Source organism: Malaclemys terrapin, chromosome 3 (genome assembly GCF_027887155.1).
Source record: "Malaclemys terrapin pileata isolate rMalTer1 chromosome 3, rMalTer1.hap1, whole genome shotgun sequence".
In the NCBI taxonomy this organism is placed as follows: Eukaryota; Metazoa; Chordata; order Testudines; family Emydidae; genus Malaclemys; species Malaclemys terrapin.
The window spans coordinates 158,635,956-158,661,218 of NC_071507.1; the positions used below are offsets into that span (position 1 = coordinate 158,635,956).

Below are 25,263 nucleotides of genomic sequence, written 5' to 3' on the forward strand. Positions count from 1 at the left end.
GACCATCCCTGACAGGTGTTTGTCTAACCTGCTCTTAAAAAGCTCCAATGACAGTGATTCCATAACTTCCCTAGGCAATTTATTCCAGTGCTTAACTACCTTGATAGTTAGGAAGTTTTTCCTAATGTCCAACCTAAACCTCCCTTGCTGTAATTTAAGCCCATTGTTTCTTGTCCTATCCTCAGAGGTTAAAGAGAAAAAAAATCTCCCTCCTCCTTGTAAAAACCTTTTATGTACTTGAAAACTTATGTCCCCACTCAGTCTTCTCTTCTCCAGACTAAACAAACCCATCTTTTTAATCTTTCCTCACAGGTCATGTTTTCTCGACCTTTAATCATTTTTGCTACTTCCCTCTGGACTTTTCCAATGTGTCCACATCTTTCCTAAAATGTGGTGCCCAGAACTGGCCATAATACTCCCAGTGAGGCCTTATCAGCACAGAGTAGAGCAGAAGAATTACTTATCACATCATGCTTACAACACTCCTGCTAATACTTCCCAGAATTATGGTTTGTTTGTTTTTTTTTTCCAACTCCTCACTCTCAATTAGCTTGTGATCCACTATGACCCCTAGATCACTTTCTGCAGTACTCCTTCCTAGGCAGTCATTTCCCATTTTGTGTGTGCACAAGTGATTGTTCCCTTCTAAGTGGAGTACTTTGCATTTGTCCTTACTAAATTTCATCCTATTTACTTCAGACCATTTCTCCAGTTTGTCCAGATCAGTTTGAATTTGAATCCTATCCTCCAAAGCACTTGCAACCTCTCCTAGCTCGGTATCATCCACAAACTTTATAAGCGTGCTCTCTCTGCCGTTATCTAAGTAATTGATGAAGATATTAAACAGAACCAAACCCAGGACTGATTCCTGCAGGACCCCATTCAATATGCCCTTCCAGCTGGACTGTGAATCACTGATGAATATTCTCTAGGAACAGTTTTCCAACCAGTTATGCATGCACCTTGTAGTAGTTCCATCTAGGTTGTATTTCCCTAGTTTGTTTATGAGAAGGGCATGTGAGACAGTATCAAAAGCCTTACTAAAGTCAAGATAGACCACATCTATCGCTTTTCCCCCTATCCACAAGGTTTGTTACCCTGTCAAAGAAAGCTACTAGGTTGGTATGACATGATTTGTTCTTGACAAATCTATGCTGATTGTTACCTATCACCTTATTATGTTCTAGATGTTTGCAAAATGCTTAATTATTTGCTCCATTACCTTTCCAGGTATTGAAGTTAAACTGACTAGTCTGTAATTTCCCGGGTTGTCCTTATTTCTCTTTTTATAGATTGGCACTAAAGTTGCCCTTTTACAGTCCTCTGGAATCTATCCCATCTTCTATTAGTTTTCAAAAATAATCACTAATGGCTCAGATATCGCCTCAGTCAGCTCCTTGAGTATTCTAAGATGTATTTCATCAGGCCCTGCCAACTTGAAGACACTTATCTAAGTAATTTTTAACTTGTTCTTTCCCTATTTTAGCCTCAGATCCTACCTTATTTTCACTGGCGTTCACTATATTAGATGTCCAATCGCTACTAACCTTTTTGGTGAAAACAAACAAAAAAGTCATTTAGCACTTCTGCCATTTCCACATTTTGTGTTATTGTTTTCCCCCCCACATTGAGTAATGGGCCTACCCTGTCCTTGGTCTTCCTCTTGCTTCTAATGTTTTCTTGTTACCTTTTATGTCTCTAGCTAGTTTAATGTTATTCTGTGCCTTGGCCTCTCTAATTCTGTCCCTACATGCTTGTGTTGTTTGTTTATATTCATCCATTATAATTTAGCCTAGTTTCCACTTTTTGTAGGTCTCTTATTGAGCTTCAGATCACTGAAGATATCCTGGTTAAGCCACAATGGTCTCTTGCCATACATCCTATCTTTCGTACACAATGGGACAGTTTGCTCTTGTGCCCTTAATAATGTCTCTTTGAACAACTGTCAATTCTCTTGAACTGTTTTTCCCCTTAGACCTCCTTCCCATGGGATCCTACCTACCAACTCCCTGAATTTGCTGAAGGCTGCCTTCTTGAAATCCATTGTCTTTATTGCACTGTTTTCCCTGCTACCATTCCTTAGAATCATGAATTCTATCATTTCATGATCACTTTCACTCAAGATGACTTCCACTTTCAAATTGTCAACCAGTTCCTCCCTATTTGTCAAAATCAAATTTAGAACAGCCTCTCCCCTAGGAGCTTTCTCCACCTTCTGAAATAAAAAATGGTCTCCAATATATTCCAAGAACTTATTGGATAATCTGTGCCCTGCTGTGTTATTTTCCCAACATATGTCTGGGTAGCTGAAGTCCCGCATTACCACCAAGTCCTGTGCTTTGGATGATTTTGTTACGATTTTTTTTTTTTTTTAAAGCCTCATCCACCTCTTGTTCTACCATGACATCACCCTTGTTTTTTACCCATTTTATCCTTATCCAGAGACTTTCAACAAGACTTTCAACAGACCACCACTGCAGTGGACCTGGGCACCAAAGGTGCACATATAGGTGAGTTTTCTTCCCCACAATCCAGAACTCTCAGTATCTATAAAAGCTGCCCCAGACTCACACTACTGCTGGCCCCAAGCAGGACCAAGGAACCAGAGACATGACTTCACAATGCTTACACATTATGGGTTCACTTCTTCAAGCTGCACTTCCCTCACCTAAAGCCTTTGTCTAAACAAGAAACTAGCCTGGTTTAACTAAAAAGGGTTTTTGACTCAATTTAAGGTTTATCTACATGAGAACATCCACGAAAATAAATCAGAGTGAATGTGAATAAACCTCTTCCAGAAGTCACTTGCATCACTCTATTCACTGAGCTGTACTAAATATCAGACTTTCTCTCACCTTTCCCTCTATCCCCTGCCACCTGGCAATGTGGGTTAAACATTACTCACAAGACATTTTTTGGATTAAATATTTAAACACATTAATCCAAATAATTGTATGGGTTGGAAACTGGTTTCCAATCTGTTACAAAAGATTCTCATAATACCAGGACGATCAGTAATGTTTTATTCAAATAAGATGTGCAATACTCAGTTTGCTCAAAAACACTGTTGTAACTTAAAACGTTAAATTTTAATTTTCAGGTACATTTCGTATTCCATTCACGGGGGAGGTGCTACTATATGTAAATTTCCAAGATCTCTATTGTACTTACCAGGTCCATCAAAAGGTACAAGATGATGTGGAATTTTGTCTGAGGCACCTAAAGGGATAAGATACAAATCCTTCACTTGCTTCATGTTATTGGCAGCTACACCATAACGCTTCCTGCTGCTGAAGTATGCAAACAGCAAAGCATAGGAAATTTGATCCTCTTCAGTTACCGGGGTGAAGCGAACTACACAAATTTCCTGTTTAAAAAGGGAAAAAAGATAGTGCGAAGTGTTTACAAATTTTTTTTTTTTAAAGTAAATTTTAATAGTGCTTGGTCTTCAAGTAAATATACAATCCACAGAAAAGGGGAAACAACTGACTAGAAAAAGGAGGAGATGACAAAATACAGTAGAGAGACAGAAGAGTAGGAGACAGCAGAAGAAAGTCTCTCTGAAGCATTAAGAGAAAACAGAATGAGAAGCTTCCAGAAAAAAAAATTACTGATTGTACATGACAAAAAATTAAAATATTTTCTCTGTCTGCTGATTCTTGTATACCAGCTTTTTCAGAAGGCATGCCAAATTTTGAATATTTCAAATTTTATTCTACCAACCCTCCTTAGGAATATGTATTCTGCACTATTTTTAGTGTTTAAGATATATCATTAATTGCTACAGTGGAAAGGCAAGAACCCTAACACCAGGTATGGGAAAGGGGAAGGAGAAGGAGGAACTCCTTGTGTTTTCTCGCACACAAGGGCAAATCAGAACTGCCTGACTAATGTCTGTATTGACTTCAGCTGGGTGAAAACTGGAGAGAGGGGAACAGAGGAGTGACAAGCCAGAAATTAACAGTAGGAAGAAGGGATAAGATACACTATCAACTCCAAACTCCAGGTCCCAACAAAAAATATCAACTACCCTCAAATTGGATTATTTATATTTAAACATCACAGTAGAAATGGTTCTTCAAGAGGGATTTGAGCAGTGAGAGGATAGCAGCCTCATGTATCAATTTTTGCTGTGTACATAAAGTCATACTATTTTCAACAGAGAACTGTTTGAAAACATTATATATACACAATATTGACACTGCAGCAGACAGTTAAAGTCTTCTAATTTAAAGTATAAGTTTCTTCCTTACCTTGGTTCCTGAAGCTTTTATTTTTTCTACATACTCCCAAACAGTGTGAGGTGATATCCTGCCACCTACTTGGATACTATCTGGCAAGTCCTGTCAGAAAATCAGATATATAATTTGAACCCACTGTATCTACTGAAATAGATTTCAAAATAATAGAGGAACTTGACTCCTAAACACTTATATTACATAGGATTTAGTTTATCAGCAGAAGTTATGCCACTTCAGGGAAACAAACTAGTTTGCATTAAACCATGGAGTTGGGTTTTTCAATATAAAATCAATAATGTGTAATGGAATCCACAGTACCTCTTGCACACTTCTACACCTGTAATTATACATCACTAACAAAAGGTATAAATAAAAGATTTTCAGTAGGGCTGTCGATTAATTGCAGTTAACTCACGCGATTAACTCAAAAAAATTAATCGCAGTTTTAATCACACTGTTAAAGAACAGAATACCAATTGAAATTTATTAAATATTTTCACATATATTGTATTGTGTTATAATTCAAATAAAAGTGTATATTTTTATTATAAATATTTGTACTGTAAAAATGATAAACAAAAGAAATAGTATTTTTCAATTCACCTCATACAAGTACTACAGTGCAACCTCTTTGTCGTGAAAGTGCAACTTACAATTGTAGAATTTTTTTGTTACGTAACTGCACGTAAAAACAAAACAAGGTAAAACTTCAGAGCCTACAAGTCCACTCAGTACTACTTCTTGTTCAGCCAATCGCTAAGACAAACAAGCTTGTTTACATTTACAGGAGATAATGCTGCCCTCTTCTTATTTACGTCACCAGAAAAGCGAGAACAGACATTTGCATGGCACTTTTGTAGCCAGCACTGCAAAGTATTTACATGCCAGATATGCTAAATATCCGTATGCCCCTTCATGCTTCAGCCACCATTCCAAAGGACATGCTTCCATGCTGATGACGCTCATTAAAAAAATAATGCATTAATTAAATTTGTGACTGAACTCCTTGGGGAAGAATTCTGTCCTCTGCTGTTTTACCCACATTCTGCCATATATTGCATATTATAAGCTGTCTCAGATGATGACCCAGAATGTGGTATTCATTCTAAGAACAATTTCACTGCAGATTTGACAAAATGCAAAGAAGGTACCAATGTGCGATTTCTAAAGATAGCTACAGCACTCAACTCAAGGCTTAAGAATCTGAAGTGCCTTTCAAAATATGAGAGGGACGAAATGAGGAGTATGCTTTCAGAAGTCTCAACCTTCTCCTGGTGGCATCTGACTTAGATAATGAAAACAAACATGAAAAAAATAATTGTTTGAAATTGAGACACAGGAGTCTCCATAAACCGTGTAGGGGTTTTATAACATATCTTCCTATAATGCTAAAGTGTATTGCATGCTTTGCACTGCACTAAGTAAATGTAATCATGGTAACAGAGAATCTAACTCTGATTATAAAGCTGAAAAGGGTACTGTGTCTGATTCACCTTGCACAAATATAGAGCATTGTGATACCTTTGATCATATTTTTATTCCCAAAGATTACTGTTATAAACATTTTATAACCCCATCATCATCTTCCCTGTCTCAGATTGTGAAGAGAATATAACAATGAAAAATGACAAAATTTAATCTATAAAAAGGTACAAAAAATCAATTTATATTCTGGTATAAGAATTCAGACCATAACTGCAGAAGGACTTATAACAAAGGATGCAGTTTATGTTATACAAATTGTGATTGCCCGCATGCTCAGCAGGAACCACAGTGGGCACTCTTCCGCCATATAACAAGGTTTTTGCTTGCTTAAAGAAAAATTTGTTTAATGTAAAACTGACCTAGCACTTCCTCACCAGAACATGAACACCACTGAGGCTGTTCTTTCAAAGGCCAGTTTTGTCTTGCCTCTTTCCTGCACTCTGCAGAGAGAGTGTTGTACGTTATGGAGAAGAAGAAAGGGCACCAAAGCAAGGTAAGGATAGTTTAATCTTCACAAGAGCAGCCTTGGAAGTGTTATTGCTCAGATTGGTATGGCAATCATTTTAATAGACAGTTCACATAAGTTTAAAATTTAAGGAAAAACAAATGTATGCTTAGCAAACATATATTAACATGTCTAGTTGATTCTTCAATCCTCTGATTATTCGGATTCACTTGCTTTGGTTGGCTTTACAACTACCCCTATATTTGGAAAGATATTTCAAGAAACACAAAATAGGAGAGGAATGTCCTTAAACACTCCAAAAAAGCTTATATCTTGGTTAGAGAGACCAGACAGCAAGTGTGAAAAATTGGAACAGGGGGTGGGGGGTAATAGGAGCCTATATAAGAAAAAGACCCAAAAATCAGGACTGTCCCTATAAAATCAGGACATCTGGTCACCCTAATCTTGGTAAACCATGGGATCCTTTGAGGCAAGATTAAGTATACTTACTGTTAAATAAATAAATACTTATCTAAGTCAATCTGCCAGTACAGTATTTAACATAATGATCAGACTTCACTTTTCATCTCAGTACAACTATGATCCCTTTATTTGATCCCAAATAAGTGACAAAGCAAATGAATAAATAGTTTAAATTAAATTTTCATTCTTCATGGTAAATATAAATGTTTGAACAAACATACGGTACCTCAGTTAAATACTCAAAAGAGCCAGAGACTGGGTAGGCCTTGATAACAAACTTCGCTACAGAAGGCATATTGATAAAACCTTTCCAGATGAAGTTCAGTCGAGCCAAGAACAGAGTTTCACTTTCAACAGTACCAGGCGTCTCTGATCTAAAGAAAACGGGTTAAAAAAAAAAATAATGACTAGACTGTGCCCCTTATAAATATATGTGATCAGGAAAATTAGTACAATACTTGAAATCCACCTCACTAAAAGTAGCTATATGAAAGTAAGATCTGTAGCATCCTTAGAATTATAGGGCTAGAAGGGACCAAAAGGGTCATCAAGTCTGTCATGGGGTATTGAATTTGCAGTTATTTTGTTGAGGAACTTGTGTAGTTGATCATAAGGGAAAGGGGTAGACAGCCAGATTTTTGAGCTTCCAGTGCAGTTTCTAAAAATTACACGAAGGGTTGTCAGGTAATATATAATACCTTATTTTGCCAGTCTCTCTTCTAAGGCTACTCAATTTCTCCAGATTGAGAAGATATTTAGCAGAGAGCTACAAGTGTACCTTCACAGGTTTTTTCAAACTTACTTTTTAAACCTTGTCCATTTGCCACTCCCCATCGTTATCATCACACCCCTTTTCTGCATCACACCGTCTGTCCTTCCCCATCCCTTCTCTCCACTGACATCATTTCCCCATCCTGGTATCCTCTCCCTTCTACAGTTTTTATCAGCTCTACCTGATCCTCTCCTTCTCCATCCCAATCTCCACCCCAGCACACACAAAGATCCTAAATCCACACCCTCCTCTTTATCTCTGGTGACATTTGCTCAACCCCAGCCTCTATTCCCACCACCTCTACCTCCCACAACCAGCCCCACCCCTCTCAATTCACCATTCCTAACCTCACACATATTCCCTTCGTTCCCCACTCTCCTTCTTTCACTTTCTCTGGGGCGCCCGCTCCATCTTTAAAAAGATCAGAGCCATTCACAATCAGAACGATCTATTAATATACTGCTCCCGCCCACTTCTGGCTCAAAGAGACCTGGTTCCCTTCATCTGACTCTACTCTGCAGCTGCCCTCTCTCACAGAAGCCTCTCCTCTCACGTTCTGCTCCCTGAATCTGACAGTGGTGGGGGCGTTCAGCTTCTCCTCTGCAAGTCCCGCCAATTCCAACCCCTCCCCCTCCTGTCACTTCTCATGGCCTAATCTTTTGAAGAGCACTGACTCCTCTCCTCCTCCATGTTGCTGTCACCTACTATCAGCCCAAATCCTCCCCATCGGCCTTCCGCTCTGATTTCAACTCCTGGCTCGCTCTCTACTATCTTAAAAAAAAAAGCCCACCCTTGACCTCATTTGCTTCTCTAACTACTGCACCCTCTCCCTTCTATCTCTAAGCTCACTAAATGTTCTGTTACAATCACTGTCTGGAGTTCTCCTCCTCCAATTTAATTCCCAGATCCTCTATAATTTGGCTTCCACTCTCACTAAAGTCTATTAATGACCTCTTCGTACCCAAATCTCAGAACCAGTACTCCGTCCTCATTCTCCTTGACCTGGTCAGCTGCTTTTGATGCAGCTGATCATATTCTTTTCCTTGAAATCTTGTCCTTTCTTGGCTTCCATGACTCTATCCTCTCATAATTCTCGTACCTACACATCACATTCACCACTTTTGCTGACCAACTCCACCTCCATTAAATTATATAAATGCCCAACATGTACAGTAACACAATTCACACCACATTCCTCACCACTGCACTAGAACACAAACTCTTAATTCCAACCTTAACAACATCAACATACATGTCTTCTAAGCATCCCTGCACTGGTGAACTGTACAATGCATTATTTTCCAATGAGAAAATGTAAGGATGGAGTTAAGGTTTGTAATCACTGCAACCTATGCAATGTTATTATTTATACAAGAGTATATCATGTTTTACAGAGACAGCGCATGCCTAACAAAAAAATTACAACCTCATCTATGCACAAATGCATGAATTATAAATAGCCACATAAATTTAAAGTAAACTAATCAGAGATAATGCTAGCGATGAAGAAATCTGTAAACAATAGAATCTCAAACCCGACAAACTAATCTCAATCAAACAAAATCCTGAGGGCCTGATTTTCAAAGGTGCAGAGCATCCTCAAAACCCCTTACATTAACTAAAGCTTCAGGTAATCAGCATTTCTGAAAATTATGCCCTGAATGAATGCACTCAAAAATATTAACACACTTAGGCTTTATTTGATTAGGAGAGGTTAGGGTCAATGGGCACCCCCAGATCCTCTAAATTAGAGACTTTCAACAAGAGAATCCCCATCTGATCATTACTGTCAGGAGAGAGAGACAGACATGGGGGGGGAGGGGGAGAGGAGGAGGACCTATCTCCAGGACAGCTAGAATCCCCATGTTTAGCTTTATACATCAAAAGTAGAAACCAAGCCATATTTAGTTTTATATATCAAAACCAATGCAATCTTTAACAAAGAACTTTACCTTTACACTTTGCCATGTCATTTATAGGCATGTTCTGTATCCATCATCAGAAAATGTATGGTGGATCAATTTAATGAATAAAGATAAAGAATATGGGAAATTGAAGTTCAGATTCTTTGAAGGTTGGAAAGGGAGATTTCATTGAAAATTCTCAAAGAACCAGACACCGCTTTTGGAAAATTGCATTTTTCCTATTATTTTGAAATATTTTAGAACTGCAACTGGTCTGTCAAAGTAATGCCACTTTACACTAGAAGAAGTACAAAAAGCCAGTTACTTAAAGAAGCATTTAGACAGTTTGATCACTGTTATGGGGTGTACCAGACCCTCTTAGGCCACCTGCTGGAGGCCTCCTGGCCCTGTCACACCCCACTCCAGAAAAGGGCAGTGGACAGGGTCCTCCAAGCTGCCTAGAGTGGCTATGTGGGACACAGACAATCAGAAAGGGGCTGCAGGGAGCAGCCAATCAGCATCCAACCATCTAGTATAAGAGCTGCAGGGCCAGAGTGAGTTCAGTTCCCTGCTGGAGCTGGATGGGCATGAATGGAGTGTGGCTGGCTGAGGGAGCTGCAAGACCTCCGACAGGACAGTGCTGGCAGAAGCCAGGGAGAGTGAGAAAGAGCTCCAGGTTGGTTGCGGGGACTCCATCGGGACAAAGCCCTGAAGTAATGGTGAAGAAGGTGCAGGGCCGCAGGGAAGTGGCCCGGGTGAATTAGAGCAGTGGCGCAGCTTAAAGGGACATGGCAGACAGCTGCTATATACAGGGTCCCTGGGCTGGGACCCAAAGTAGTGTGCAGGACTGGGTCCCTCCCACCCCCATTAGCCACTGGGGGAAGTGGCCTGGATTTTAAGGCACCTCAGAAGGGGAACTGAACTCTTTAGTGGCCCAGCAAAAGACCTGGGGCCTGAACCGCCCAGGCACGGTGAGGACATTGCTTCCCAGGAAAAGTCCTGCAATACGGCTCAATACCAAGGCTGAGATCACTGACTACAGGACTAATTAAAGACCTAAGCCCAAGGAGGGCCACAAGGAGAGAAAATGAAGACCAACACACACTTGACTAGGGGGTGCTCGCGAGAGGTGAGTGTGCCCCACTAGTCACACAGCATTCTCTATTTATAACTCATCATATTTCAAGTTTTTACTTACATTACTTAAATTAATCTTAGCTTGACCGAACAATCATAAGGTTTTTTTTATACAGATATCACAAGAAGTTTATTGTTACCTTGGGATAGATGAGAATGCTGGCTTTGACAATTCTTGTTTATCGTCTTCTAATAATTCAGAGGCTAAAATATTTGACGTTGCAGAAAGTGCATCTGCTATGTTTTCTGCTTCATTGTCTGACTGTTTACGTGCAACTCCTACAGACACTTTCACATTTTTTGCAGAAAGGTCATCAGTAGGTGGTGCCATTCGACCTTGAGAAAGGGAATTAAAAAAATAATTTTCTACTAATAAAGAATTGGTCTTTATCTGAAAATAGGGAAAAGATACCAAACACTATCAAACCTGGAAGAACTAAAGAAAAGCTAGAGCAGCAACGAGACAGGCACAGTTCCTATGGGAGCTCCTTCATTGACCATGTCGCCCTATCAACTTTCATACTGTCTGTAGGCCTTGCTGGACCATGACTAACCAAAGTCCGGAGGTGAACCAGTTCAGGACTTGACAGAATACCAGCTAACCGAGTAAGCGCATTCCTGACCTGCAAGGATGGTACAGGAGCACACAGACCCCTCATAAAATAAGGAGGGAATGACAGGATAATAGATGAGGATATTTTGTTCAAACTATAGGGTACAAAAACAAGGACGGTCACTAATAACATATGGAATGTAAAACATAACTTGTTTGTATCAATGTATAAAAGGAGGAGCAGCTTTGCATCAGTGTAGCAGACAACACTATATTCACTGTGACGTTACCTTGTCACGGGCACATATGCGTTAAGTGTCCCTGTGACCCATTGGACAGGGTGCTAATATTGTGCTTTGCTGACAATAAACCTAGCCAAGCCTTCATCATGAAGCCAAGCCTGTGGTCTTTATTTATGAGTAACATCGAGGTATGCTGAATAAGTAAGCTATGCTGGTGCAGCTAACGCCAGTGCTCCATGAACAGCACAGACACAAAGCAGAATTAACAGCTCTGTCTCTTTAAAGTTTACTAGAAAAGTAAGATGATGCTCCTTCCTTATCTGCAAATTGGGGGGATAATGAGGTTTATCCAATTTTTTTTGTTTGTTTTGTTACTTTTAAGATATATGTTTGGAAAGCATTACTTATGTGGTAAGTGTTATTAATTTTAATACACTTTTACTATAATTACCTATGCAGATTTTACAGTTAAGATCAAAGAGATGATTTTTGTGTTGACTTGTTGTATCCGAAAATGAAGATTCATCTACTTCTTTATCTTTTTCAATCTCTTCTGTCTTCTCTACCAGCTTTATCATAGTAGGTTCCTGTGAAAGGTCAAGCAATCAATTTCAGTTAATAGAAGACAATAACATTTATGTTCTATCAGAAATTCTTAATTGTAATGTTATTTCAATTACCTCAGAGTCAACCACTTGGAAACTTTCAACACTTTCTTCTTCTCCTCAAGTGAGAGACTTTTACTTTGATTACAGTTTATTATTATTTTAAAAAACACCACAGGTGCACACACACCACAAGCATTTCAAAAGATTTAAGAAAAGTTAGGCTATCAAATGTCATGATTTGATTTCGCCACAGTAATAAATTAAGGTACGATTTAAAACCTGACTGTTGCCAGAGAATCACAAGAACACAACAAAAAGCCCTTAAAATTTAGGAGTTAAAAAACCACTACTAAAACCCTCTGTATAAAGAACAAAATAAAATTGTTATTTTAATATACTTTTAAAACAAAATTATATATAAACCATCTGTATTATTTATGCACGATAATTATATTGCCCTTTTTATTTTATTTTTTTAATAAAAATCAACCTTCTCTTAGAATTAAAATAAAGTACCTGAATTTCCATAGCTACTTCTTGTTCTTTTATTGGAGCATCACTCTCAATTTCTATTTCTCCTTTGTGAGTAATTTTTGTTATTGGTCGCCTTTCGACTTCCCTCTGCTCTTTCTCAATCATTTCAATTGTCTATAAAACAGTAATATTACATATATTTACACTACATTAGACGTGATATGGCATTAGACGTGAATGCTTTGACTCTGAAATACTGAAATAGGACAAAAAAATTCCAGTTCACAGGTAATTTTAAGGAAGGCAAGTAGTTTTATGAAATACATACCCACTATAGTGTGTCAAATCTTCACCTGCCATGCCAATGATTGTATATATCCATGTATCAAAATAAATTACAAGCAAGTCCCTCTCCACGCATTTTAGGACATGCTACTTTAAGTTTTCAATAGCTAAAGAACATTTTGCTAGCCCTTGCCCCACAGTTTGTGTGTGTGTTTATCTATATAAATACAACTTCGAGGACAAACTAAGAGATGTAGCATCTTTCTGTTTCATTTTTAATCACATAGTCCCAATCTGGTTAACAGATTTCAGGTGTTATCTACAAAACAAATATCTATCTGCCAAACAATTCTGTTAGGGATCACTTCATGAATTTTGCAACAGGTTCCATCACAGAGTCAAAAAGCAGACAATTATGTTCTGAAACACATTCCATCTGATAGACAACAACTCTCTCTCTACCAGGAACATATTTCAAGAATAGGATAACTTGCCTTGCCCTTCCTACTGATTCAAAGAACTCAAAAAACTAATAAAGAGAATGAATCATTATATTTGCTCTAAAATAATTCTGTTGCCCAGTGCATGAGACAGAATATTTAACCATTATAATGGCAAAACTGAAAAACTTTACACGAGGGCTTTACAACTAAGGTGTTTCCAGTTACATCTGTACAGTAACTAGCACAATGGGGGCCTCTAGAAGCTGCCACAATAAATAATAAAATTTTCCATTTTCTCACTATATCTACTTATTTCCTCACCAACTCTTATCGAGGCAGCATCACTCAAAATTAAAAAAACCCACCCGTCAGCTTGTTTGCACAGGTAATTTGCTACTATAACAAAAAGGCCCCAAGTTTCTCTAGTGTATGGCAGAACATGCTAGGTTTAAATTCTCCAGCAAGGCCTCTGGCGTAGCAGATCAGAAATTCTGTGGCAGCCTCATAAAATTAAATCAGTACAGCATCCACGGTTATTGGAAAGGCACAGGAAGAAGTTTTAGATAAGTATATTAATTCTTTGGGGCGGGGAACTTTTTTTGTTGTTTGTATAGTGCCTTGCACAATTGGCAACATGACTGGGACTCCAAGGCACTATTGCAATACAAACAACAAAATGTTAAATATTTAATCTTGAAATTTAAATCATCATCGAGTTTCAGAATAAGCATCCCATTGTGCAGAACAAGGGCTGCTCACACTTCTCCAAGGTTTCATTGTGACTGCAAACTCAGCCAAACAGCACTTAATTGGCTTACACCAATTCTGAGCTGGAACATTTTTTTCACAAGCTTAGATTCTGGTGAACAACTCTGCAGCAAAGGATGTGCTTACAGTCGCAATCAAACACAGGAACCAGAGTATGATTTCAGTTTACTGTGAAGAAGATATATTTTAAAAATTGAGATGTCAAGTGATCAAGGTCTGATTATATCTGAAACAGCTACTAGCCTAAGGGTACAGAATACAAGTCAATTTACACTGTTTAACTTATGTACCTGTCAACCTTACTAAAAGGTACACTCAGGTGGCATAAATCAGTTACAAAAATCCTGTGCTCACAAAACTGCCTCTTCAACACATTTGCCCTCTGTATTAAGATTATATTCTCAGCATTCTCCACAGACTATTCATGGTAAATCCACTGCCAGCTGTGGACCCTGTCCTTAAAAAGTCTGACTACAGGCATCAAAGTTTCATGACCAACCAGCCAGAGAATCAGGAGGAGTTACCACAATTACAGGAAGATGCATTCAATATCACAAGTGCCTAGAATGCAAGCAACAGTACAAATTATCCATCTAGTGATTCAACTCATGAGGACTAAGTTTATCTGAATTCACACACATGCAAAACTGTCTTACAATTTTACAACAAACACTATGGGGAGCTACATCTTCAGCTGGTGTAAAATAATGTAGCAGTACTGAAGTCAGCAGTCTAAGCCCTGGTCCACACAACAAGGTTAGGTCGAATTTAGCCACATTAGGTCAATTTTAAAATGAATGCGTCCACACAACCAACCCCGTTGCGTCAACTTAAAGGGCTCTTAAAATCGACTTCTGTACTCCTCCCCGGCGAGGGGAGTAGCACTAAAATCGACCTTGCTGGGTCGAATTTGGGGTAGTACAGACGCAAATTGACAGTACTGTCCTCCAGGAGCTATTCCAGAGTGCTCTATTGTGACTGCTCTGGACAGCACTTTGGTACACTCAGGTGGCATACATCAGTTACAAAAATCCTGTGCACTAGCCAAGTACACAGGAAAAGCCCCGGGAACTTTTGAATTTCATTTCCTGTTTGGCCAGAGTGGCAAACTCAGCAGCACAGATGACCATGCAGTCCCCCCAGAATCATAGAACTTAGGATGTTTCTACACTCCCTCTATCATCTCCGTCCCTGAGGTTACCGCAGATTAGAAGGTGAAAAACACGCACTTGCAATGACATGTTTTCTGAGCTCATGCAGTCCTCCCCCACTGATAGGGCACAGCTTAATGCATGGAGGCATTCAGTGGCAGAGGCCCGGAAAGAATTAAGTGAGAATGAAGAGCGGAGGCAGGATGCGATGCTGAAGCTAATGGGGGAGCAAACGGACATGATGAAGCGTCTGTTGGAGCTGCAGGAAAGCCAACAAGAGCACAGACCCCCGCTGCATCCATTGTATAACCGCCTATCCTCCTCTCCATGTTCCATAGCCTCCTCACCCAGACGCCCAAGAATGCGGGGCGGGGGGAGGCTCTGGGCACCCAGCCACTCCACTCCAGAGGATGGCCCAAGCAACAGAAGGCTGTCAAACAGTTTGATTTTTAGTGTGGATACAATAAGCAATGTGGCCTTTTCCTTCCCTCCTCCCCCACGCCACCCAGGCTACCTTGTCCGTTATCGAATTTTTTTTTAATTAATAAAGAAAGAATGCATGGTTTCAAAACAATAGTTACTTTATTTTGAAGGGGGAAGGGTGGTTGGCTTACAGGGAATTAAAATCAACAAAGGGGGCAGGTTTGCATCAAGGAGAAACACACACAACTGTCACACTGAAGCTTGGCCAGTCATGAAACTGGTTTTCAAAGCCTCTCTGATGTGCAGCACACCTTGCTGTGCTCTTCTAATTGCCCTGGTGTCTGGCTGCTCAAAATTGGACGCCAGGCGATTTGCCTCAACCTCCCATCCCGCCATAAATGTTTCCCCCTTACTCTCACAGATATTATGGAGCACACAGCAAGCAGCAATAACAATGGGAATGTTGGTTGCGCTGAGGTGTGACCTAGTCAGCAAACAGCGCCAGTGAGCTTTTAAATTCCAAAGGCACAGTCTACCACCATTTTGCACTTGCTCCACCTATAGTTGAACTGCTCCTTACTACTGTCCAGGCTTCATGAGCCACAGGAGCAAGGGGTAGGCTGGGGTAGGTGTGACCGTGTGCTGCTGCGGCTGGGAGAGCAGCCTGAGGCAGAAGCCTCCAGCTCGTATGATATTCCAGGCAGGACTGAATCTCCATGAGACGAAACTTAAAGAAAAGAATGACCTGTAGTCTCTGGCTCCCATTTGGTGCTCTAAGAAGAGGATAGCCATGTCTGTCCATCGACCTCACCGAGGTCTGCCAGGAGCACCCAGGAGATGTACGACTGCTATCAGTCCTACTTCACCATCTGCCCCGAAGGCAAGGAGCTGCTGCTGTGTAGCAATGCAGTACTGTGTCGCCAGCAGCACCCAGGAGACATACGGTGACAGTGAGCTGAGCGGGCTCCATGCTTACCGTGGTATGGTGTCTACACGGGTAACCCAAGAAAAAAAGGCGCGAAATGATTGTCTACTGTTACTTTCATGGAGGAAGGGAGAGAGGGGGGCCTGACGACATGTACCCAAAACCACTCGCGAAAATGTTTTTGCCCCATCAGGCATTGGAAGCTTAATCTAGAATTCCAATGGGCTGCAGAGATTGCGGGAACTGTGGGATAGCTTCTCACAGTGCATCCCTCTGTAAGTCGACGCTAGCCACAGTAGTGAAGACTCATTCCGTCGACTTAATGCACTTAGTGTGGACATACGCAATCGACTGTATAAAATCAGTTTCTAAAAATCGACTTCTATAAAATCAACTTAATTTCGTAGTGTAGACATACCCTAAGTTACTCCAACTGCTTCAGATTTGTCAGGAACTGTAGGTACGGCTAAGATTTTGTCATGCATATTTTTAGTAAAAGTTAGGGACAGGTCACGGGCAAAAAAGAAATATTAACCGAAGTCGTGACTTGTCCTTGACTTTTACTAAGAATATCCTGGACAAAATGGGGATCTGCAGATCCCTATACCGTCTGAAGGGGGGCAACCGTGCAGGGGCTAGGAGCCCTCTGCAGCAGCTGGGGGCTGCAAGGTAAACCTGCCACCTGCAGCTCCAGGGGTCCCTGTCCCTGCTGCCCGTGGGGGCCGGGTGTTGCAGGGTACCCCCATCACCTGCAGCTCCCGGGGCCTGCTGCGGCGGGGAGCTCGGGGTGCCACTGTCATCCACGAGCTTGGGGGTGCCACCACTGCTGCCTGGGAGTTCCCTTGCCGCCCAGGATCCCTGAAACCTCTATGACTAAATCGGAGCCTTAGCTGTATGATATAAAGGGTTAAATTAAATTAAAAAAAAATACATAGTTCTGTAGGTTATAAGAACTAAAGAATATAAGAACAGCCATTTTGGGTCAGACCAATCGTCCATCTAGCCCAGTATCCTGTCTTCCGACAGCGGCCAATGCCAGATGCTTGAGAGAGAATGAACAGAACAGGTAATCATCAAGTGATCTGTCTCCTGCTGCCGATTCCCAGCTTCTGGCAAACAGAGGCTAGGGACACCATCCCCATCCATCCTGACTAATAGCCATTGATGGACCTATCCTCCATGAACTTAGCTAGTTCTTTTTTGAACGCTGTTATAGTCTTGGCCTTCACAACATCCTCTGGCAAAGAGTTCCACAGGTTGACTGTACGTTGTATGAAGAAATACTTCATTTTGTTTTAAACCTTCTGCCTATTAATTTTATTTTGTGACCCCCATTTCTTGTGTTATGAGGAATAAATAACACTTCCTTATTTACTACTTTCTCAATACCAGTCATGATTTTGTAGACCTTTAACAGATCCCCCCTTAGTCATCTCTTTTCCAAGCTGAAAAGTGACAGTCTTATTAATCTCTCCTCATATGGAAGCTGTTTCATAACCCTAATCATTTTTGTTGCCCTTTTCTGAACCTTTTCCAATTCCAATACATCTTTTCTGAGATGGGGTGAACACATCTGCATGCAGTATTCAAGATATGGGCACACCATGGATATAAGGACATACAAGGACAATATGATATTTTCTGTCTTCTTATCTATCCCTTTCTTAATGATTCCCAAAATTCTGTTAGCATTTTTTTTCTTTTTTTTGAACAGCCACTGCACATTGAGTGGATATTTTCAGAGAATTATCCACAATGAGTCCAAGATCTCTTTGAGTGATAACAGTTAATTTAGACCCAATCATTTATAGTTCAAGTTTGTTAGAACTCATAGGAAGGCCTTGGGGAAAAAAGTGACTTATTTGGAAAAACTGGACCTGAAAGATAACTGATAAGATAGAAGTAGAGGCCCCAATTATTAAAGATAGTTAATAAGAAAAGATTGTGCATGTTGAACCAATACTGACCACAAATTGGCCAAAAACTGATTTTACCTAAGTTAGCAATAGAATATGACATCATTTGTTTGTTAAAGGACATAAAAGGATGAACTCTTAGAAGGTTTATTGCTAATACCTGCCTGATTAAGTTGGAGCTGACCAATATGAGTCTAAACATTCCTGGCTTTAGTCTGTTGGTTAGTAGGGAGGGGCATCTCTCCCCTCAACAGCCCTGAGCGCCTGAGTGGCATTTAATAGGTGTCTTCCCAATAAAACAGGACCATCTGTAATCTCGTTCCCCCTTTCAACCTATGGCCAGAGTAACAGCTGCAGGAGACTTAAATGTGGATGTCTATTTTGAGATCACCAATGCTTTTCAAACTAAACTATTAAACTCCCTATAGTTTGAAGAAATTATTTCACTGTAGATCATTCTCTTAAAACTGACCAGTCAGATTTTTAGCCTCTACTTAGTTTTTTTGTTGGTGCAGGGGACTGCTCTGATGATGTGTCAGATATCAATAACAGATGCCTAAGCTAGGATTGTCAGATATGAAAAGTGTCTCCCCTCTTGAGGAAATCTGTATAAGTGTTAGTGTGACCCCAGAATCTTGCTACTAAATGAGGGTGAGGAGGAAGACATCAATCTTAAGACAGAACAGAAGGAGAGCAGTAGAAGCATCTGTACTGGGAAGGGGAAAATATCCGACTCCTGGTTTGGATGCAGAAGCTACCCCCTTATTTCACTGACACTACAGTTCAGTAAACCCTGCTCACCAACTCCTGTCCCCTTTCAAAGCAGCAACTGTCTGCATCTCTCACTAGGTGGGACTGTGGGATTCTTGGACCACCAATCAGTAACATCAAATAGTTGGTTCACCTACTTTAAATCCTTCTCACCACAAAATGACTGAAATGATCCCATAATCCAGCTCTTCACTCTTCTTTTCAAATCATAGAATCATAGAATATCAGGGTTGGAAGGGACCTCAGGAGATCATCTAGGCCAACCCCCTGCTCAAAGCAGAACCAATTCCCAACTAAATCATACCAGCCAGGGCTTTGTCAAGCCTGACCTTAAAAACTTCTAAGGAAGGAAATTCCACCACCTCCCTAGGTAACCCATTTCAGTGCTTCACTACCCTCCTAGTGAAAAAGTTTTTCCTAATATCCAACTTAAAACTCCCCCACTACAACTTGAGACCATTACTCCTTGTTCTGTCATTTGGTACCACTGAGAACAGTCTAGATCCATCCTCTGTGGAACCCCCTTTCAGGTAGCTGAAAGCAGCTATCAAATCCCCCCCTCATTCTTCTCTTCTGCAGACTAAACAATCCCATTTCCCTCAGCCTCTCCGCATAAGTCATGTGTTCCAGCCCCCTAATCATTTTTGTTGCCCTCCTCTGGACTCTTTCCAATTTTTCCACATCCTTCTTGTAGTGTGGGGCCCAAAACTGGACACAGTACTCCAGATGAGGCCTCACCAATGTTGAATAGAGGGGAATGATCACATCCCTCGATCTGCTGGCAATGCCCCATCTTATACAGGCCAAAATGCCATTAGCCTTCTTGGCAACAAGGGCACACTGTCGACTCATATCCAGCTTCTCGTCCACTGTAACCCCTAGATCCTTTTCTGCAGAACTGCTGCCTAGCCATTTGGTCCCTAGTCTAGCAGTGCATGGGATTCTTTCGTCCTAAGTGCAGGACTCTGCACTTGTCCTTGTTGAACCTCATCAGGTTTCTTTTGGCCCAATCCTCTAATTTGTCTAGGTCCCTCTGTATCCTATCCCTACCCTCCAGCGTATCTACCACTCCTCCCAGTTTAGTGTTATCTGCAAACTTCCAGATCATTAATGAAGATATTGAACAAAACCGGCCCCAAGACCGACCCTTGGAGCACTTCGTTTGATGCCGGGCTGCCAACTAGACGTGGAGCCATTGATCACTACCTGTTGAGCCCGACGATCTAGCCAGCTTTCTAGCCACCTTACAGTCCATTCATCCAGCCCATACTTCTTTAACTTGCTGGCAAGAATACTGTGGGAGACCGTATCAAAAGCTTTATACACCTTTGAATGTAATAGTTATAGGGGAGTCGTTTCTTACGCAGGGGTTAGGTTCTGAAGTCAGCGTGTAAGGCGAAAATCGCGTATAGTCAAAACCTCATTGAGTGGAATGGCAGGCGGAATCGCCCGCACTACAGGTACAGTATTTAAATTGCTATTTTTCTCTTTTTTGTTTTTGTTTTGCCGAGCGCGTATAGTTAAAATAGCGTAAGTTAAATGCGCCTATGATGCGATTCCACTGTTCTACATTCACCTCTCTGGGCTTAGCAGATGGGAGTACGGTCTCTGCTCTTCCTTCCTCTCCTTAGCCAAGTCAAGTCCTATCCAATCGGATTTTTTTCAATAAGTATTTTGAATTTCTGAAAGTGTACAGGTAACTTGAAAACCAAATAAAACTGAAAGATCATTACACATCTCACTCTACAGCTGTAGTTGACAAATCTTACGTGTCTGTTTTCTCTTTGTCTCCAAGCAGCTAGCTCTTTAGAAGCCAGCTCTTCTGGGCTCATTCTTATGAGATGATCAGGGGTAACCTCTCCTTTCAGTACTCTCTTAAATAATATCTGGAAGAAGGACAAACATTAACTAGTGATGTAAAAAAAAACAGTTGATTTCTAACAACAAATCAATAAGCAGCAAATTAAAACAACTAGAGTAGCAGAATAACCTTTGGGAATATATTCTATACTTGATGCCAGCACTATACATTCTTATCTATAACCCATTATTCCTGGGAATACAAATTACTTTACAGCAATTCCAGACCTTAAGAGGTATTATTGTGGAAAGTATTAATGGGTTTTGTGGAGAGAAACAAATCTGTAGGCCATTAATTTTTTTCTTCACAGCAAAGCCAAAAATTGGTTAAACTTTTTTCTTTAAACATTTCATATTTACAATTACGGAAACACATAATAAGATGACGTTCAAAGGAAAAATTAGCATAGACCAACTGCAGTAGTGATTTCATGAAAGATATTTTTCAGATCTTTAAAAAGAATGTAGCAAATTCCATACAGTACTCAGCAGAAAAAGGGTTGGAGGAAGAACTATAGAGGCTAGAGTCTGTACATACTTTTTATACCAATTTAAATCACTTTAATTAAATGGGTGCAATCCACTTGGGCAGCTGTGTAAAGCAGATAAGAAAAACTAGTTCTTTGTACTACCGAAGGAGAATCTGTAGAACTTTGTGTATTACCCACTGAACAGTGAGCTCAAAGTTGCATCTTTCAAGTCACCAGCATTGGACTTTATATAGTGATCTATGTACCAAGACAGGGACACGTAGTTATGGAGGAGATACAAGAATGGTGAAACAGAAAATGGTCAAGAACAGAGCAATGGATAGAGTTCCATGAACCAGGACAATTTTCTTGTTAAAAATCCTGATCTTGAAGACAAGAAGCATAATGGCTGGTAGTGGGTGGGTGGGAGGGAAGGGAGGTGATGCAGCCTAATGGAATGTCTTCACAGGAAAATGTTATTATAGTAGTGGTGTGGATTAGGGGATTGATAATTCTGAAATGAATGGAATAAAGGTGAAATGGAAGGATAGGCTGCTGGACAGAACTGAAAGTGGATGTGGGTAAAATGGGATTATGTGGAAAGCAGTGGCTGAAAGAGACAATGAAAGGAGAGAAACAGACTAAAAGGGTTGGACAATGGAAGGAATATGGCAGCATGGGCAAGAAGTCATGGGGAAATGTGGACATTGGAGATTCAAAGGTCTTAACTGAACAGGGAAAGGAGAAAAGAATATGGAGAAAGATGAAAGGAGAGGACTTATGTAGAATAAGAGAAAGGAAAAGAAGGAGACGACCAGAATGTGGAACAGTTAATCAGATATAATTCTGTGAAAGAATTATAGATGAAGAACACATACATTATTTTTAGGATCCTTTAGATTGAACATCAAACTTCTGTATTTGTTCTTATATTTAGAATCTGTGTCCCGAAAAAAAGAAAACAGTTCTTTTTCAATCCTTGTGGCAACTTTTGCTGCTCTTTCCTCAGGAATCTTCAAACTGGAGTCTGTAAGTCTGAAAAAAAGAGTATAGAATTTTTTAAAATAACTAACTATATATGAAAACAGACAATTCATCTGGCAATGTACCTATACCTTTTCATCAGAATTTCTTTAAGAGACTGTCTGACACTTTGTCTTATCTGATCAGCAGAAGGTTTGGAAGCTGGCACAGCTGGTGGAGGTATATTACCAGTTGATCCCCCTTTCTCAGTTTTCTTTTTCTTGAATTCTTGTTTCTCGTGAACACCTAAATCAAAATATGCTAAAAATTAAAATCTTAAAAGATAATTTTACAGTAGCTTGAATGTGGGTTTTTTTTAAACACTATCTATCTTAGAACATTAGGGATAACCAGCAAATTAATGGAAAGATCTTTATTCAGTCAGTCTTAAAACTCTGGGGGAAGCTGTTGGTTTCTATTTAACACCAACACCCAACAAACGTTTGGAGAAAGAATGTCTTTGTTAAGAGTTTTAAACAATCTCACCCCTTCAAAGACTTACGCCGTGGCTACACTCGAAACTTCAAAGCGCTGCTGCAGGAGCGCTCCTACGGCAGCGCTCTGAAGTGAGAGTGTGGTCGCACGCTGCAGGTACTCCACCTCCATGAGGGGATTAGCTTACAGTGCTGGGAGCGTGGCGCTTTACAGTGCTGTAACTTGCTGCGCTCACACCCCTGAGCGAGAAAGTTGCAGTGCTGTAAACGCCAGTGTAGCCATAGCCTTAATGACATCAGTAAACAAGAGCAGAAAATACAGTTAGTTGCCTGTTGTGTTTTGGGTATTTGTTATATCAATTACTGCACCTCTGTTCTAATAATGCAATTTCTGTATTGTTACCATTGAAATGCTATCACTATTTCTGAAAGATGATCCAAAAAGAACTGATGTTATTAAATATATTAATTTACAGCAATGAATCCACATCAGACATGCCTTTGCCTTATGTCCAAAGGAGAATAGTGTACAATAATGAGAAAATATTTATTTTAAAGTATCAACTTTACTATCTAGAAAAATAAACTGTATTAATTTTTATACAGAACATGTTCATCCCTTTCATATATAAAGAGTACTGAAGAAAAATGTCCTTAAAATGTAATTATTTTAAGAAACCATGTAAATTATCAGAATCCCAAGAAAATTTTTCAAGACGTCTAGAACACCTCTCAGTTACTGCCACTTTTGAGAAACAAAAATATTCCCAGGCTTCTGTAGCCCGTTGGTTTACGGATTTTTTCTTCCGCATATAGCCAACCAGAAAGAAAATAGGCCAGCTTTTATTAGTTTGACTTTATTTAGTTTATTTTATTAGTCTGACTTTTTAGTTCAGATGTTCATGAATCTCTCTAATAATGCACACTGAATTGTTCAGTGAAATAAACTGAAAATTATAGTGGAAAGCACTTATCTGTGCATAAAATTTCATTTTAATCTAAAGTAAACTTTCCCACTGAAAGGTTATTTATGTTTCTAAGCATATGAAATTTCAAACAGCAGTAGTAAATTAAATTGGCATTCTTTTCCCTGTAAGAATTTATGAGGAGAAAAAGAATAAAACCATTTATTTTCGGTTTCATTTTTCAGATAAGGGATCAACAATTCAGAATTGAAGAAATAGATGGATGTGTTTTTGTAACAGTTACAATACTTTTCTTTTTAGCAGCACTTTCATATGATTTCAAAACATTTTACATACATTAATTAATGAGTCACATTCATAAGAGATTTAGTATGTCCTTTTTAGGTCATTATGGAGACAATCCCTGACTTAACCATTAGGAGTACTCCGTGGTTGTGTCCTCAGCTCCCCCGACTTGCTACCTGACCCCTGGGCAAATCACAGACACCCTCCCCGCCTCAAAACTGACACATCCATGACACAGTAGCAACTTGCCTGCCAAATTTCAAGTCCCTGCTCCAAAGCATGAAGGGACTAGAGCTTCTCAGCAAAACAGTCAAAAGATTTAACACACACATTTTTTTTTAACCTCTAATCTCCTTTATCGAAATATGACTGAACTATTTTTGCTGAAACTTAAAAATAATTAGACTGAGGCAGGCACCATGGAAAATTTCTGCATGAAGTTTGGGAGAAATATGGAACTGAAAACCAGATCCTATAAAGTGTCAAGCAATCTTAAGAACAAACAATGCTACGAGCTCCTATAATCTAGGAGAAAAAATAAAGCCTTAATTAATACCCAGTTAAAGATTAAGGATCCATTTAATAAAGGTATTTAGGCGTTGTTGTGCTCAGCATTGCAAAACCAACTGATTTAGGAGCCTCTCATTTTTCAAAAGGGCTCTTAAGTGCCTAAATCACTGCCCATGGGATTTAAGCTTCTAAATCCCTCCTGAAAATGAGGCTTAGGCATTGCAATGCTGAGCACAGCAACACCAAAATACCTTTTAAAAATCTGGGCCTAACTGCCAAACTAATAAGGTCTATGTTTAACCATTTATGTGCTAAAGGACCTCACCAATAATTCCTATGTTAAAGGAATATAGCATAGAAATGTAATTTAACAACTTTTTAATATTTTTTCCTTTCTTTACTTTAAAATCCTCTTGCTACTTCCTGATTCACTGGAAGTATTCCAGAATGTATCAGTGAGATCACATCTACCAGAAGTCTCATTCTTATCCCTGCAATTCATGGTATCAAGGATGTCCAAGAATCCTGCAAACTGACATTTTAGCAAACCAAGAATTATAAGGATTTCTCAGGGATTAGGAAGGAAGAATTTTTTAACTTTACTGGTGCTATTTAGCACATACGTTTTCATTTAAAATATGCATTTATTTGTAAGGTTTCAAATATATTCTTCCAACCAAAAACATAATTACTAGAATGCCAGTGTTAGAGATGGTCCAAGAAACAATT

At 39.7% G+C, this 25,263-nt stretch overlaps 1 protein-coding gene across 6 annotated transcripts in view; it reads right to left on the minus strand.

The window, feature by feature from the left end:
- PHF3 (PHD finger protein 3) overlaps positions 1 to 25,263 on the minus strand; it is a 71,180-nt gene that overhangs the window by 4,451 nt on the left and 41,466 nt on the right. For all 6 annotated transcript variants that reach the window (XM_054023531.1, XM_054023533.1, XM_054023530.1 and 3 more), the window contains 9 exons: positions 22,472 to 22,625; positions 22,235 to 22,391; positions 20,796 to 20,912; positions 12,387 to 12,518; positions 11,714 to 11,849; positions 10,608 to 10,803; positions 6,881 to 7,028; positions 4,254 to 4,343; positions 3,172 to 3,367 (listed from right to left, as the gene is read on the minus strand). In XM_054023531.1, the coding sequence (XP_053879506.1) occupies positions 3,172 to 3,367; positions 4,254 to 4,343; positions 6,881 to 7,028; positions 10,608 to 10,803; positions 11,714 to 11,849; positions 12,387 to 12,518; positions 20,796 to 20,912; positions 22,235 to 22,391; positions 22,472 to 22,625 (1,326 nt within the window). The remainder of the gene's footprint in view (positions 1 to 3,171; positions 3,368 to 4,253; positions 4,344 to 6,880; positions 7,029 to 10,607; positions 10,804 to 11,713; positions 11,850 to 12,386; positions 12,519 to 20,795; positions 20,913 to 22,234; positions 22,392 to 22,471; positions 22,626 to 25,263) is intronic.